Source organism: Pimephales promelas, chromosome 3 (genome assembly GCF_988280905.1).
Source record: "Pimephales promelas chromosome 3, fPimPro1.hap1.1, whole genome shotgun sequence".
In the NCBI taxonomy this organism is placed as follows: Eukaryota; Metazoa; Chordata; class Actinopteri; order Cypriniformes; family Leuciscidae; genus Pimephales; species Pimephales promelas.
Window position 1 is genome coordinate 27,333,683 of NC_142771.1, and position 16,269 is coordinate 27,349,951.

General features: G+C 37.3%; 2 protein-coding genes across 5 annotated transcripts in view; one reads left to right on the plus strand and one right to left on the minus strand.

Moving 5' to 3' along the window:
• Positions 1-7,828, minus strand: part of csnk1da (casein kinase 1, delta a) — a 36,017-nt gene extending 28,189 nt beyond the window's left edge. For all 3 annotated transcript variants that reach the window (XM_089128640.1, XM_039686618.2, XM_039686619.2), the window contains exon 1: positions 7,351-7,828. In XM_089128640.1, coding sequence (XP_088984766.1) covers positions 7,351-7,426 — 76 coding nt within the window. In that variant the 5' untranslated portion in view covers positions 7,427-7,828. The remainder of the gene's footprint in view (positions 1-7,350) is intronic.
• Positions 7,829-9,971: 2,143 nt separating this feature from the next.
• On the plus strand, positions 9,972-15,875 carry dus1l (dihydrouridine synthase 1 like). 2 transcript variants are annotated; one of them, XM_089128641.1, is made up of 14 exons: positions 9,972-10,068; positions 10,385-10,650; positions 11,309-11,417; positions 11,804-11,854; positions 11,938-12,050; positions 12,303-12,385; positions 12,872-12,975; positions 13,091-13,238; positions 13,458-13,554; positions 13,680-13,765; positions 13,934-14,100; positions 14,546-14,583; positions 14,740-14,815; positions 15,162-15,875. In XM_089128641.1, exons 1-14 carry the CDS (start codon positions 9,987-9,989, stop codon positions 15,281-15,283), a joined length of 1,542 nt encoding a protein of 513 aa, XP_088984767.1. In that variant the 5' UTR covers positions 9,972-9,986; the 3' UTR covers positions 15,284-15,875. The 2 variants fall into 2 exon arrangements, with proteins under 2 accessions (XP_088984767.1, XP_039542547.2); XM_039686613.2 differs by having other exon boundaries at positions 9,984-10,068; positions 10,413-10,650.
• Positions 15,876-16,269: the final 394 nt, after the last annotated feature.

Sequence of the window (16,269 nt, forward strand, 5' to 3'; positions counted from 1 at the left end):
CCGTCACGTAACATTTTAAGTATTAAACACGGCAAGACACTGGTAAAGAAAAAACAGATGATCCTGATGAAAAAATAAAGTTGCAAATGCAATGAAACAGAAGTAGTGATAGAACTTTCCTTATGTATCGTCACATACATTTGAGTGAAATTGATTATCTCATAAAAAAAAGCAAGGCTGCGATTTCGGTTGTTGATTGGATTTAGAGATATGGGCATTGCATTTAGATATAAACAAGAGATTACAGTTGGTTCTTTGGGGTACTAAACACACCTTTAGTAGTGTCCGACCACTGTAAAGGGGTGGAACGGTCCACAAGTCACAGTTCGGTTCAATCATCACGGATTGGTACAACGGGACAAAAAATTAAAACCAATGCAATATGATGAATGTCCAAAAGATGGCACTAAACACTGTTTTTAAATGGGCTGAATAAACAGATAAGATAACAGCTTTCATAATGACTCAACGTTTTACTGGTTAAATGGAAAAATAGTTCTGATTTTTCCCCTCCCGTTTATCTACAGCTCAGATCTAGACTTCTGAAGTGAAAAAGTAGCGGTGTAATACTTTTTTTATGAATTAACCAGAGCAAGACAAAAGAGTGAGTAACCTAATATTGAAGCTTATTGGTTTAAGTAATTGTAACTGACTCCAAAACAGAAGTTTTCCCAAACTTGCGATCTTAAAGAGGATGGCGGGTCCTCTAACTCTTGTGGGTTGCCACCACTCGCCATACTCATCCTTAGCGCTACCATCTCTGACTCATTCACTGGACCGACGTCAAGACCTCTTAAAATTGAGTCACGACATTTTGATTAAAGATTACAAGGTCACAAATCTACAAAAAAATGCAGGGATGAATTGTTCACAATAAGATCAAAAACATGTATTTAGAAAATAGACCTTATGCCTATTTTGGTAGAGAAAGATGCACCACACAAAATAAATGAAGGCATCACTAGTATCCAAAAGCGACACTGCCACTGTTCTACATGTGTCTTCAAAAGTTCAGCAATACAGCTTAAAAACGAAACAAATCCCTGTGTGGTTGGGCTATTTTAAATGGTTCTTCCCAGGATTTACAGCTGTTTGTCAGTGTGCAAGGCTACTCACACCAGCCCAATTTCCATCTAAATTGAACAGAGTCCATTGTTGGGGATGGCAAGATTTTCCCGTCACACCGCAGTGAGACCGGGGTACACAGCTCCGATCACCCTGCCTTTTTTAGCCTCGAATAACGAGTGCATTCACAGGAAAAAGACAAACAGCTACACATTAGACACATATTACTACTATATGAGCAAGCCTGGACACATGATCAGACTTATCACAACAAGCAAAGTCCACGCTCTGAGACAGCCAACAGCCCATGCAAACAAATAAGGATCAATTTAACGGGTTTTCTCAAGAAAACTAAATTAATCATAGTCTCTTAATTAAAGTCCATAATTTCTGAAAACATGTTAGTTTTATTTGAGACAGTGAAGACTAAAGTGAATGGTATGCTATGATTTGCATTTCTCTGTAAAATATCTCCCTGGATCTTCATGCATTTCATGCCTCCAGGAATGTGACACCACCACTACTGGTGAATTTCAAAGACTGCAACGATATGTACAGTGGAATTTGATTTGCCCGGGCACATTTAGAGGAGAAAATGTTCTTCCTACCCTATGCTGATAGCACAGGGGACATGTTCAGACACATCCACTTGATACGTAAACACTACAGGAGCCCATCCTTAACATAGACGTCGAAGTTCACATGGTTCAGCAGCAAATGACGCATGTCTTCAACACCCATTCTGATTTTCAAGTGACTGCATATCAATTATGGTTTAGATCTCTTGAGCCTTCCCTTTACATCTGCTTGCATACTCAGGGTTCCAGACTGCGACCATTTTTTGAGAATGTGCAAATGTGTCTTGGTATCTTCAATGTCCTGACAGAGGTAGATTTAACAACATAAATATTGTAATACTTAGTTTCTAATCAGAATATAGTCACTTAAAGGTGGCATATGTAATAATTGAGGTAACAATATACGAAAAATGAGCTACACGCATCAAAAGAATGAGAAGAAATAAGTGCAAAGATGTCATTAAAAAACTGACAAGTTATAGTGCTGCCGAGATATTAACCTGAATTAGCATGCTAAATTACTAGCCCCGGCCCGGCAGGTATCGTAATACCAGTTCCGGCCATGGGAGGCGGTATGCGGACGGGCAACGTTAGCACCAGCCAAACTGCAATAGACGAGTGAGTCGCGCTCGCGCCGGCCGGCTTGTGTGTACTTGAACCTGATGTCAGTCGTGTGGAAATACAGCCAATTACTACATTTCAGGTCAGGGAAGAGTTCAAAAAATGATTGGTCGACATTATGCATGAGGAATACATTTTGGTAAGTTGTAGCATACTGTATCTTTCACCAGTGTTTCGTGTTCTTTTTCAAGCTAGTAGAGACGATCGGTTCACGTGCGCTAGGGATCTGTAGTGTAACATGTACAAGCGCCAAAACGGTATTTATTCTTTGAATTGCGTAATATAATTGACAGAATCTGAGAGCTTAACTAACCTGCTTGCTAAGTGTCAATTGCGTGTGTCTCACGGTGAATTCACGGCGCTAGCTTGATCAACATCAGCGAATGCTGTCTGTCAAATTAATTCACTAACAATAAAAGTGTAATATGAACAAAACGAATACCATAAACTTCAAATAATTGCCCAAGCTTTTATTTTCCCATACCGTCGAAATGCAGCAGCTTGTTTTTGAGATCTATGAGGCGGTCTTCATCATTTAGTGTTGAGATTCATAGTGTTTAGTTTAGTTCACTCTAGTGTTTAGTTCATTGAGTCTCTGATCTCTAAAAATCTCCAAATGTTCCACGTGAAACTGCGGTCTTCCAACCTTTTACTATCATGTCAAATGATTTGAATAACATGCGCGATGGTAGGAGCACAAGTCATTTTTTGGAGGTATACTGCCCCCATCTGTTATGGAATATGGAGTAGGATTTGATTTATGATGTTATATGGCACCTTTAAATAGTCAGACGCAGGATTAATTTAGTTATTCAAATGTAAGACGACATAAAAAAAGACATGTCCCTCAGCAAAATGAACACACTGTAAAAATTAAAGATTTAGTGAAGTGTGTACTTCAGAAAAATTTATTGAAGAAAATGAGTTTACAAATTTGCCCAAATCAGTGAGCTTGCACTGGCAGCACTGCACTGACTGGCAGTCATGAGATTTTTTGTGAATACTTTAAATTTCACCATGACAGTTAATTTTTAAACCTAGTAGTGATTTTATAATATTTATTGGTATACATTTATAGTTTTTGTTCATCACATCAAAAATAGCATTTTAAGTGCTGAAAAAAGTTGCATGTGCGTGTCCAATTACAGGCAACACGTTTCTTATCTTTATTGCAATCAATAAAACTGCTTTATTGGCAAATTAGGAGGACCTAAGTGTGATGATGGCATTAATATATAAATTTAAAAAAAAAAAAAAGTCAACCATTGATGGTTTTGTGTGGATGTACAGCGAGTACAGAATGTTAACCGGATATTCCCGAGCTGGCTTATCGAAAACCAGGAAGTAACTGTGCATTTAGCCCAATTTAAGGAATTTAGGAATTAAGTCATATAAAAAACAAAAGAATGAGACAAATATTCATCAACATGCATTGATTAATCCTATATTGTACCAAAAAAGAAAAAGTGCAACCAAATCATGTGCTGGTGTGTCCAACTGAGAAAGTGTGCAACCAGTGGACAAGTTAGTCTGGAGCCCTGACACTGGTTCCTTCATAAGACTCTATGCAATCATTTCCAAGAAAGCCTTCCGTGATGTAATAATCTTGGAGATCAATAAAATTCAGCCATCCTCCCTGACTGCAGGCAGCTGGCATGTTTCTCAACCCCCATCCCGCACACCAGGGCCAGGGCTCTCCAGAGGGATTGAAGGTTCAGCCTGAGCCTGTCTGGAGAACAAATTGGCTGCACTCATCTCATTCATGTGCATATGCTCACATTCATTTTTCGTGACCGCAAGCGTGCTGGTTTGTGCAGTATGAAGACAGATGGATACTTGAGTTGCAGCGCTGAGATTCAATTCATTAGCGAGAGATCTGCTAAATAAGCATCTTGGTAAATGAGAGAACAGCCTGTTAAAACTGTGTGGATCTAATACCTGCTCACCTACACTAAAAGAGAGTCTAAAAACAAAGAGATTTATGACAACACTGACTGTTAAACAATATGATCTATCAAACAGCATGTGGGAAAGTGCTCTATAGGGTTTTAACCCTAACAACAAATTCGGACCGATACAGATAAGTCCGTAATTTTTTTTTTTTTCTAATGCCATGGTCGATAATTGATAAATGGCAGATAATAGAATTCAAAACATTTTGTCTCTATAAATTAAAAATGAAACTCTAAAACCAGCAAGTACATTTGAGCATCAAAAGACGTTAGATGGCAGCAAAAGGTAATCCATATTTAGATTATTATTCAAGTTTGGGGTCGGGTAAAGTTTTTAATTGAACAACTTTTGTATTGTAATACATTTTAAACTGTAATTTATTCCTGTGATGTTAAAGCTGCATTTTCAGCCTCATCATTACTCCATTCTTCAGCGACACATGATCCTTCAGAAATCAATTTACTATGATTTAATCTACTATTATTAATGTTCAAAACAGTTTTGCTGCTTAATTTTTTGGGGAAACTATTTTTTAGCCTTATTTTATAAGATTAAAACAACAGCATTCATTTGAAAATTGTCACTTTTGATAAATTTAATGCATCCTTGTTAAAATATTAAATTTCTTTCAAAAACACCACAAAACTTTGAATAGTAGTGTCATTACGTATACCATATACTAGGGCTGTCAAACGATTAATCGCATCCAAAATAAAAGTTTGTGTTTCCATAATATATGTGGGTGAAAATCTATAAATCTTTAAATCTATATACAGTATATACATGAAAATATTTCTTAAATACATAGCATGTGTGTGTATTTATATATATAAAATACAGTGCACCCACATATATTATGGAAACACAAACTTTTATTTTGGATGCGATTAATCGTTTGACAGCCCTTACTATATAGTATATACATGAACTTATTTTTTAGTAATAACAAATAGCCTAAGTGTTCCACATTGTCAGTATTCACCCTGAACTTATTTCTTTATATAAAAAATGAAAAACACTTACTGACCCCAAACTTAAAAAATATGTTCTTCTACTTTTACAAATAAATATCCAATACTGACTGTCCTGACAAAAACAACACCTCATATTATCCGATAAACAGTATTGTTCAGTATGTGCAATCCTAAAAGGTTTGTTACTGGAGATAATGTAAACAGTGCACATAGCGCCAATAAAAACACTCTTGGCTGTATGATTTAACAAGCCACAAGACAACTCCAAGTTTTCATGAGAGCTCTGCGAGTATTTCACCCTCTCTGATTCATGCAAGGCAGGTCAATGCTGTACTTTTTAAGAGGCTTGGTATAGAGAGAGCATGTGTTGTTGATCAGATCGGTCTGGCCTCCTTCAGCCCCAGCTGGAGTTCATCAGGCTCTGCCTCCCCAGGTGTGGGGATATTGGGAGACTTTACATAAGCCCCTTAGCGAGTACATGGACACAACTGTTTCCACTACACCAGCTGAATCACCACTGTTGCGTAACAACATTCACACACTTGGATTGAACTGTTGACTATTAATGCCAAACCGACATGTACAAGATGTGTAACATAACTCTAGAGTCCACAACCGCTCTGATCTTGCCATTCTGCTGCAAACAAAAAACCTAGTTTGTATGTAACAACAACTACACAACAATCAGCTGATCTACTTTTTCGGCAAAAAAAAAAAAAAAGTGTTGGGTAATTTCACAAAAACATACTGGACAGCTTATGTATTCAGATTTGGGATCTTGCTTTGGAACTAACAGTTGTTTTTTTAGGCCATTTCTGGAAAGAAGTACAGACTCAGAGTGGAGGCGTGGAGTATTCCTCCACCAAAGTATTGCAAAGAACATTTCATAAACACTGTCCAGCAAATGAGATCATTGCACACAACTCTCCAAGTGCGAAACAAAAACAAAGAAGTTGTGCAAGAGAACAAAGCTCAACAAACCACAAGGACAGAACCATATGCATCCCATATTGCAATGAGTAGTTTATAAAACTTTGCATCACAAGTTAAACCATAAAGGCCCTGGGCAGGATGCTTCAAAAGGAACCAAACAACACACACAGAATCACGTACAACTAGGAGACTTCAAAATCTTTATTGTGGTGACATAAAAACTTATAAGAGATGTACTTTAAAGGCAGCTGTCTACAACAATACTCCCAAAACCAATGACGAAAGTAAATATTACATCACCAGCAGCGCCTTTCACTACACAAACTGGAAGTTCAGTTGAAACTTGCACACTAAGGGAACTTGCCAGCTAGTTGAGCACAACAGACCTTTTATGAAGGTTCTTATAATTAATGACCTCTACCAACATGTAGAAACAACTCAGAAGTTTCAAAAGATCTGATCACACAAGCTACAGACAGCATGCAATACAAAAGCTATACAAGTGTTTACTTGTGACGAAGTACTTCACTTCCTCTTCTCTGTTCTGTCAGTCATTGCATTGTTACTCCTGACAAACCAGTGAGATATAACAAATATGCTGTATATTATAGACTGTAGCATTACAAGGGACATCAATCTTGATAATATTAGATATTTAAAACAGAACACAGACTAAACTCGCCATCAGACTGTCTTTGACAGGAAGTGTTGGGACATTTCACGACACATTTTAAATGCGAGACTTCTCTAAGTTCCAACAGACCTTCCAAACTAATTATCATAAATAATGACATTAGAAATGCACTTGACAGGTCAAGAACCTAAATGAAAAACCGTGTATTACAAATGGCAAAGCACTAACGTTAGAGCTAAATTAACTTGATTCTGTAACGTTATTTTCGCTCAAGTGGATGTCGCGTAATGTTCATAACAATATGTATTTAGATACAAATACGGGCCTGGTGTCTATTTAAACTGATCTCAAGTTAACTGACCTGTTAAACTAGCTGACTAACGTTGCTACCCATCAAAATAGCAATGGTTTGTGGGGGTTTTCAAGCTAAGGACCACTGAATAGGACCTTCAAGAGCAGCTGACTGGGGGGACACGGACACTGGGAATCGATTTGACGTATCAAAACAAAATATGATGTTTACATTGAACACACTGACAAATAATACCAACTATATTGATAAATGAAAATAAATAAATAAACAATGACTTACCCAAATAAATATCACCAAAGGATCCAGAGCCAATTTTCCTTCCCAGTCTGTATCGGTTTCCTACTCTCAATTCCATGATAAATGGCTAAATTTCAAAGCTAGCGATGAAGCTAGCTTAAACGGGAATAATTTAAATGATATCTGTTCGGAGAGCTTAATAAAAGGAACGAAAATCCGCTCTTTGTTATCCGTCTATTCTTCTGTCTTCCAGCCAGATTCCCCCAGCTAGCTTGCTAATTCCCTTCACAGTAAGCTACCCAATTTTCACCAGTCGTTTTCTAACATTCCGAATCGGTGACTATCGAAATATTAGGCTTATTAAAAAGAGTAAAGTGTAAACTTTATGCTCTAGTAATTTTCACCCTGAAAATAGTTTGTTTAAAAAAGGATGAAGTCGGATTTTGAGAACGACTCCCTGTTCTGCTGTCCCCGGATCTACCATCGACTCTCTCTCCGCCTGTGTATCTTCTACAACACACAAGCTCCATCAGTTGAATAATCAGCGGGTTGTAGTGACGTCACTTCCCATAGCAACAACGGGCCACTGGTGGAAAATCTCGGGTTTAGAAAACCAAACCAAAACTGTTGTTAATTTTAACATTTCAAAACATTCATAAAAATAGGGTCAGTTATATATTCGATGTTTATTTTAAGTTGGTGTGTCTGTGTCTATGGGTAAAAGAGTTTTATTAGACGATGCGCAGCATCATGCATGTAAATAAATGTGTTTAAAATATATATGAATATATTAGTCAATGTATTTGTCATTCCTGAATTACATTTATAAAATAGTTTCTCCGTAGTATTTTATTTTAAGTCTGTTAAGTATGGTAAATGTCTGTTTACATCTGGCTGTTTTACTGTGTGTGTTTATCTTGATGTTTCAGGAAGATACCTTGCAAAGATGATACCTTGTCATGTTTAAAGACGCTGTACATTCTGATAAGCTGCCTAAATGTGTTAAGTGAAAGAATAATATTTTTTCAAAACAACAAATAAAAAAAACATACTCTTGCCAGTTAGTCTTGAAAAACAACTTTTTCAGTAGTTTGATCCCTCCTTAGTTCTGAAACATGATAACGCCCACAGAAGCTGGTGTTGTGTTCAGTGGAAAATGATTGGTCAGAGCACAGCCAACGCTTGAGACTGAATGGAGGAGAGTCACATGACTGAATTACTCAGCTTTCCGTTGCATGTGTTTAGTCACGTTGAGAGCAATGCGCCAGGAAAGTCTGTGAACGCCTACTCTAACAGCCATACCAGATTTCTAAAAGAGAAGATCCAACACACTGTATTAATGCAGTGATAAACAACACTTTATCCCCCGGTTTCACAGACCAGGTTTAAATTAGTCCCCGACTTAAATGCATGTTTGAGGTGTTTTAACTGTAAGCAACTTGTATCTTAAAATATGGAAGTGCCATTGTTTTGCCTTAAGATGCACAGCAGTCATGTTTTTGTTTTTTACATGGCAAGTTAATAAAAATATAATAATGTAAAAGGTACCTAAATGTCCTAATTAAACTAAGGCTTAATCCTGGTTTAATCTAAGCCAAGTCTATGAAACCAAGCCTATAAGATCTATTCTAAACAGAGGCATACAACAACAACAACAAAACTTTCACAGAGTTGACAAAGAAAATGTGTATGTTCTTTTACAGCTACTTGCTTAACTAGTATTTGCACCAGTACTGTGTCAACACAAGGTCCTACATGATGAAACAATGCCTGCTTGTTGGTTATATTAATAATAAAGAGAAGTGTCACGATAACAGATATCCATGAAAGCAACTATTGCTAAATATATGATGTATTCAACTCAGCACAAATAGATTGAAAACAGTACAACTGGCCTTAAGACCAAATTATGATATAAATATATATTTTAAGTTGAATGAAAGGAATAATTTTGACTTTTAATAATATCTTGTGTATTTTATATTAACTTTCAGTCTTATTTTGCTATTGGTTAATTAATGTAATGGCCTGCATCTAAGAGCTGAAATTACTTCATGTGTATCTCATAAATAAACCCAAAAAACTGTGACTGAAGCGGTCAGACTTATGAAAGTCATGAAAACATACTGTATAATTTTTTTAAATAACTAATTGTGTATATAATTACATATATATATGTGTACATATATATATATACATATATACTAAGTCACTCAACCAAACACAATTAAGACCCAACAAACCCAGAATTAAGCTTACAAAGAAAAACACACTGGACACAAAAAATACTGCCTATTTCCCAGAAATATTATTGGTTTGCAGTGACATCTATAGATCAGTTATGGCGCGGACGAAAATGTGTTATCTCACTGACTTCTGTAAATACTAGTAAAAAAATCGGGGGGGGGAAGAACAGGTTTTAAGCTTCTAACGTAGGCGATATTTCAGTTTGCCTCACTGAATCCGTCTCCATTAACATGGCGCAAATGATGAATGTACCGTATATACGAAGACGATTGTACAAAACAAATATGTCCAGAAAGATCAATGAGATGACAAATTTTTACTTTACAACATTTTTTTTTTACAAACCTCAAAAAAAGTTATCCCAGCAAGATAAGTAATCTGTTTTCATAATAAACACGGAATAAATCATTAGATATATTGTTTCCTCACGGATGTATATCACCGCGACACACGCAGCAGTTCATGTGCCGCATTACAGAGCTGCTCCACTCTGTAGCTGGATCATAAGCTACTGTAAGTATTCTGCTCTCATCAGTTTGTTTTAAAGTTAATATATGCGCTCTGTCAATGTTTTTACCTTTCATATGTATTATTACAGTTTATTTCTACAGATGTACAGCACAAACCATTCCGTGGTCACAGTCTCTTGCTGAAACACATTTCAAAATGATTTGTAAAGAATGCCTTGACATATCCATATAGACTACTATTACTATTGTGTTAATTAATGTTGCTTTTAGGTCGTATAGTATAAAGCTAACTGTTAATGTAATCAAAACATGCAAGTGAATAATATAGATGTCTATAGTCTTATGATTGAATCATGTAGTCAATATGACTTCATCCCATGTGGGCAGCATGGCGAAACCCCGCGGGTTCGAGTTCTGGAGGAGCACTCTGAAGGGCGCGCGCTACGTGGTCGCGCCAATGGTAGACCAGAGCGAGCTCGCATGGAGGCTGCTGAGCCGCAGACATGGCGCAGAGCTCTGCTACACGCCCATGCTACACGCTCAGGTGTTCCTCAGAGACGCCAACTACCGCCGCGAGAACCTTTACAACGAAGTCAGCCTGGAGGACCGACCCCTCATCACACAGGTGGCTGTTTGGCGTCAGTAAACACAACATATCACTCCAGTAGGGGTTCAATCTTCAGCTGTCTGACAGGAGACAACACTGGCATGTCACGTGACACCAGTGGCATCTCACGTGACCTGTCAGTTGGCTTGTTGTCTGGCAGTCTGCCTTTGGCAAGTTTCAGAAACCATTGATTTTTGTCAGTTTTTATGTTACTCTCTCTCTAGCTCATTGATTAGGCATCTGTTGATAAGATTATGTTCTTCTGCATGATTGGCGTTTTAGAGAATTTTATGCCAATTAAAGCAGTCAAATGGCCGTGATTAGACTGGTAGCTTACTGACTCTTTGCTGGACGCTCAATCCAGTAACTCGCGGCTGAACAATCTCGCTGTATGGATGGAAATAAATTGCTTTCTTATTATGAATATAATCACAAGCATCTATTCTTCAGTATGATTGATGTTTTGGGGACGGTTATCCCAAATTAAACCAGTCAAATGGCCGTGATTAGACCGGTAGCTGCCAGCCAGCCACTGACAGATCACGTGACATGCCAGTGACGGCTCCTGCCAGCTGAAGATTGAACCCCCACTCGACTCCATCATTCTCCATGAGGTTACAGAGAGGATTGTGTGAGTTTTTCACTGGAGTATTTTTGTGTTGGTGTCTCCATACAGTTTTGTGCCAATGATCCTGAGGTGTTTATCCAGGCAGCTTTACTTGCCCAGGATTACTGTGATGCTATTGATCTCAATTTGGGTTGTCCCCAGATGATTGCCAAAAGAGGTAACAATTCATTTCTGAATTCATATTTGTTGGTTGTGAAGTTCATTCCCTCTAAAGCAAAGTGATCCATTTTTGTAAGAAAAATATCCATATTAATAGCATTATACAACATAATCACTGGTAACGATCGTACGCGAGTCAAGTTCTGCCGGAAGACCCGACGCATATTAAAAAATGTTTTTAATATAACTCCGATCATGTTTGGCTGAAAGAAGAAAGTCAAACAGACCTAGGATTGCTTGAGGATTTTTGGCTTAAATAAGCCTTTAAGAGACTTCTTTCAAAACCATTAAAACATTTTAACTATCCCAAACCTTTGAATGGTTGTTTCAATTTCAAAATTTGTCCCTGTATTGAATCATTTAATGTTTTTGAATCTCTCCTAGGCCATTATGGTGTGTTTCTTCAAGATGAGTGGGACCTTCTTGAGAAAATGAGTAAGTGGTCTCGTTTTAAAAGCTCAGCGCAGATGTGAATCATGTAAAGAATATGTATCTTATTCAGGTGCTGTTGTTTACAGTTAAATTGGCTGATGAAAAACTCTCCGTGCCCATTACTTGCAAAATCCGGGTCTTCCCAGAGATCGAGAAAACAGTGAAGTATGCAAAAATGCTGGAAAAAGCTGGATGCCAGGTAAAGTGTTCCATATAGAAGATGCTCATATCTAATGTGACGTCTAGAAGGGGTAATGCATATGGAGCAAACTGGGATTATGTGCCCTTGTCACTGGCAGATGGGGATCTCTTCTTTGGGTTTGTCTAACTTGGAATTGATCAGTCTACATTTGTGTTACCAGATGTAACCACTTAGTTACCAAAAACCTCAATGTAATGTAATTAATAGATTATTAAACCAACTAATGATTTGTTATCTCTTTTTTGACAGCTCCTCACAGTTCATGGGAGAACCAAAGATCAAAAAGGGGCTTCGACTGGCATTGCAAGCTGGAAGCATATCAAAGCTATACGGTAAGCTGTAATGGGAATAACGGCGTTATAAATAAATGGGCTTACTAACGGCGTTATTTTTTTCAGTGACTTAATCAAACTAATTACTGTTTCCTCCGTTACAATGCTGTTACCATTACTGACAATACAATGTGCTGTTTCTATAATTGAGCTCACTGAAGTGGTTTTCAGAGATCGAGTGTGTTTTTTGTTTAATAATGTGTTCTATTTAGTGTCCATTTTATTCATTTATCATATTTAATGTTTGGTGTATCCAAGTTATTTCACATATTTACACATTAAAAAAAGTAACACAATAGTTACTTCTCCTGGTAATTAGTTACTTTTGTAATAATGTAACTCAGTTACTTTTTGTGAGAAGTAACTATAACTAATTACTTTTTTAAAGGACTTACCCAACACTGATGGTAAGAGATACAACCCTTGCTGCTGGTGCTGACTGTTAGTGTTTTGTCCTGGTGATTAACTTTTGTTGTACTTGTGAAGGGAGGCTGTAAACATTCCAGTTTTCGCCAACGGAAACATCCAGCATCTGAGTGATGTTCAGCGCTGCATGGAGGAGACTGGAGTACAAGGTGTCATGAGTGCAGGTAACGTTCTCCTCATACAAAGAGAAGATTCATAAACATAGTTGTACAGAAAGACTGATACTTTGATCTTTCGTATTGCAGCAGTAATATAAAAATGAACACATTACATTCACAGAAGGGAATCTCCACAATCCTGCCCTGTTTGAAGGCCGAAGTCCACCTGTGTGGGAGATGGCTGAGGAGTACCTGGATGTTGTGGAGAAACACCCACCATGCAGTCTGTCTTACGTCCGTGCCCACATCTTCAAACTATGGCACCACACGTATGTTCCTTCACATTTGACCCCAATATTGTGCTGTATCTCTTAAAATTGGGGGTCAGTACGGAAATCTAAATACATATACAAATAAATTATAAAAATGAAAAGGGCCTTAAGATATTCTTGCTGAACATAGAAGTTCTTTCAAAAACATTTAAAAAAATCTAACTGACCCCACAGTGGTGGTCACTTCCTAAATGGTATGCATTTGTTTTACAACAGCCTACAGATACATCAAGACCTCCGGGAGGAGTTAGCCAAAGCCAAGAACGTGGCCGGTATTGTGGAGATCAACAGACAGCTGAAACAACGTTGCCAGGTAAAGGAACTTCCGATTGCAAACTTTGGGATTGAAAGGAATTGCTGATGACATTATTTCAAGAATAAACGTTAGGCCTACGGTAGATTTTGAGAGTTTAATTCTCTGGCTTTTTACTCTTTAAGGAGGAGATGGCTAAAGATGAATCAGAATGGAATCAGACTGGACTTCCCTTCCCTCACTGGATCTGTCAACCCTACGTCAGACCACCGTGAGGATGTGTTTTCTGAATCACAATCATAGTATTTCTTAGTTCTCAGCAAAGCAGTGTAATATTAGGCATAACTATCACTGAATGACTTCATTTCTGTCCATAAATTAGTTTGAATATAGCGGTGTATACACTGGAACGTGTATGTGAGGATGGTATATTTTGCAGGCCCAAGGATCCAAACACTGAAAACGGGCAGAAAGCACCGGAAATGAAAGCTGTGTGTGTGAAGAGGGCACTGGAGGACAGTGACGGAACCAACGACTCGCTCTCCAAGAACAAACAGAAGAAGAAAGCCCGTAACCCCTACAAGAACTTCTGTCCAGAGCTGAAACGTAAGACCAAATCTTTTCCCAGTGTTTTCTAAAGCCTGTAGACCTCACTGATGGCACATTATCGTAACTAACTGAAGTCTTTTATGCTCACCAAGGCTGTATTTGTTTGATTAAATGTACAGAAAAACAGTATTGTCATGTCAAAGCTAAACTTTCAGCAGTACTCTAGTCTTCACTGTCACAATCATTCAAAAATCATATGAGTTGCTGCTCAAGAAACATTTCTGATTGATACATAGACGATACTTTTTTTTTTAAAGGATTTTTTTGATGAATCAAAAGTTAAAAAGAACAGCATTTAGTCTAAATGTCTTCACTGTCACGTTTGATGAATTTATTTCTGGGGCAATTTGTAATAAAAACATCACTGACTCCAAACTTTTGAACGGCATTTATTTATTGACTAAGGTAGAATAACTCGCCTTTGCTTTCTTGTGTTTTGCAGCAAAATACATTAAGTGTGAGCAATGTGGCAACCCTAAAGTAAGACTTTTGATTATCTTTTATAACTGTTGTTATATAAGTTTAATGTACTTATTTTCAAAGTGTTTACAGAACCATTTCATGTGCTTTTTAAAAATCTTAATTTACACAATGTAAATATATATATATATATATTTTTTTTTACTCCTTCAACAGGGGAATAAATGTGTCTTCAACTTGTGCCGTGGCTGCTGCAAGAGGAAGGCTTTCAAGGAAGTGGCCGATTGTCCTGGTTAGTATATCAACCACCTGTTTCAATGTGCCTAGACCACAAAGAGACTACTGATCAAGTTGCACTGCACACAGAATTTATATATATATATATATATATAGTCATTTAATACAGTTGAGAATGGGGTATTTGGTTTTAATAAGCCAAAATATACAATAGTGTAAATATTGAGTCTACTGCTTAAAATTTGTTTTATGAGAAAGTGACATTAACTATGAATGTTTAAAACTAAAACACTACTTTTATGGTCAATTTGCTTACCCAGCTTGTATCTTTATGCATCTAGTAATATGCTTCCCCTTCTACAAGACTAAGTATTTCCTCTCTGTCCATTTTTGGGTTTCAGGCCATGGATTGAGATTCAAAACCAAGGCTTTGAGACAGTGTAACTCCAATCCAGGTGGTGGGCTGACAAATGGGAAACTCAACAGTCAGACAGATTCCACTGCTGTCCATGATCCATTGTAGGCTGTGCCCTGACCTAAAGGAGACTTGTGTCCTGGATATCTGAAAACTCTTTGACCACTTAGCATTGGGAAGCTGCTGCACTGAATTGGAAGCTCAAGACTGCAGTTGTGGCTAAACCTGGTTCTCATTTCTTTATATTTAATTTGGATGATTTTTGAACTTGCAAAGAAACAGACAGTGCTGCTGTTGCTTGTGCTAATCATTCTCTTCAGTGATGACTTTCTGGGCTGCTGCTGGGTAAATATTTTGAGACTGCTTATTAGAATAGTGTTTTGATAATCACTTATAAACACTTTTGTGTTTGATAATGATAGGAAGATGGTATATGAAGCAGCCACTCTGAACGCACAATCCTACTCGGCCAAGAAAGAAGATCTGGCCTTTTATTGCAGGACATTCTGTGGAAATACACTGATGCACATTTTCACACAGACATAATTTGAAATGTGCATTTTTATTTTACTTATTGTCTTCTGAAATGAAAGATTCAGCAGATTTGTGTTCATTGTACAACAATGAAATTACTTTTAATTTTTTTTTTTTTATATATATATATTTTTGGAGCATGCATATAAATTAACTTTTACTCCAAGATCTCTAACCACTTTCCTGTGTTGCCCTGATCATGTATGATCACACATTGACATTTATTTTAGAAGTGAGGATAGTTACACTACAAATGATCTGATTTAGATGCCTTACCCTATTTGCCATCATTGTTTTGCCTTTAATTTTATTTTTCTGTTTGCATTTCAAGGAAGTATGCAGTTCTAATACAACTTTGGTTCAACAATGACTTTCTTTATTATAATTACGTATAGCCAAACATAATGCTTATTTTTCCACACAGTACTTTAAAGCATCAAAACTCAACTCGGTGCCTTATCCTAAAGAATGTGGGCCAGTTACTCAAAGACATCCTTGAATGAATCGTCTGATACTGTCCATAAATGTTTATGTGTGTACAGAGCTGTTGTTATTCTGTG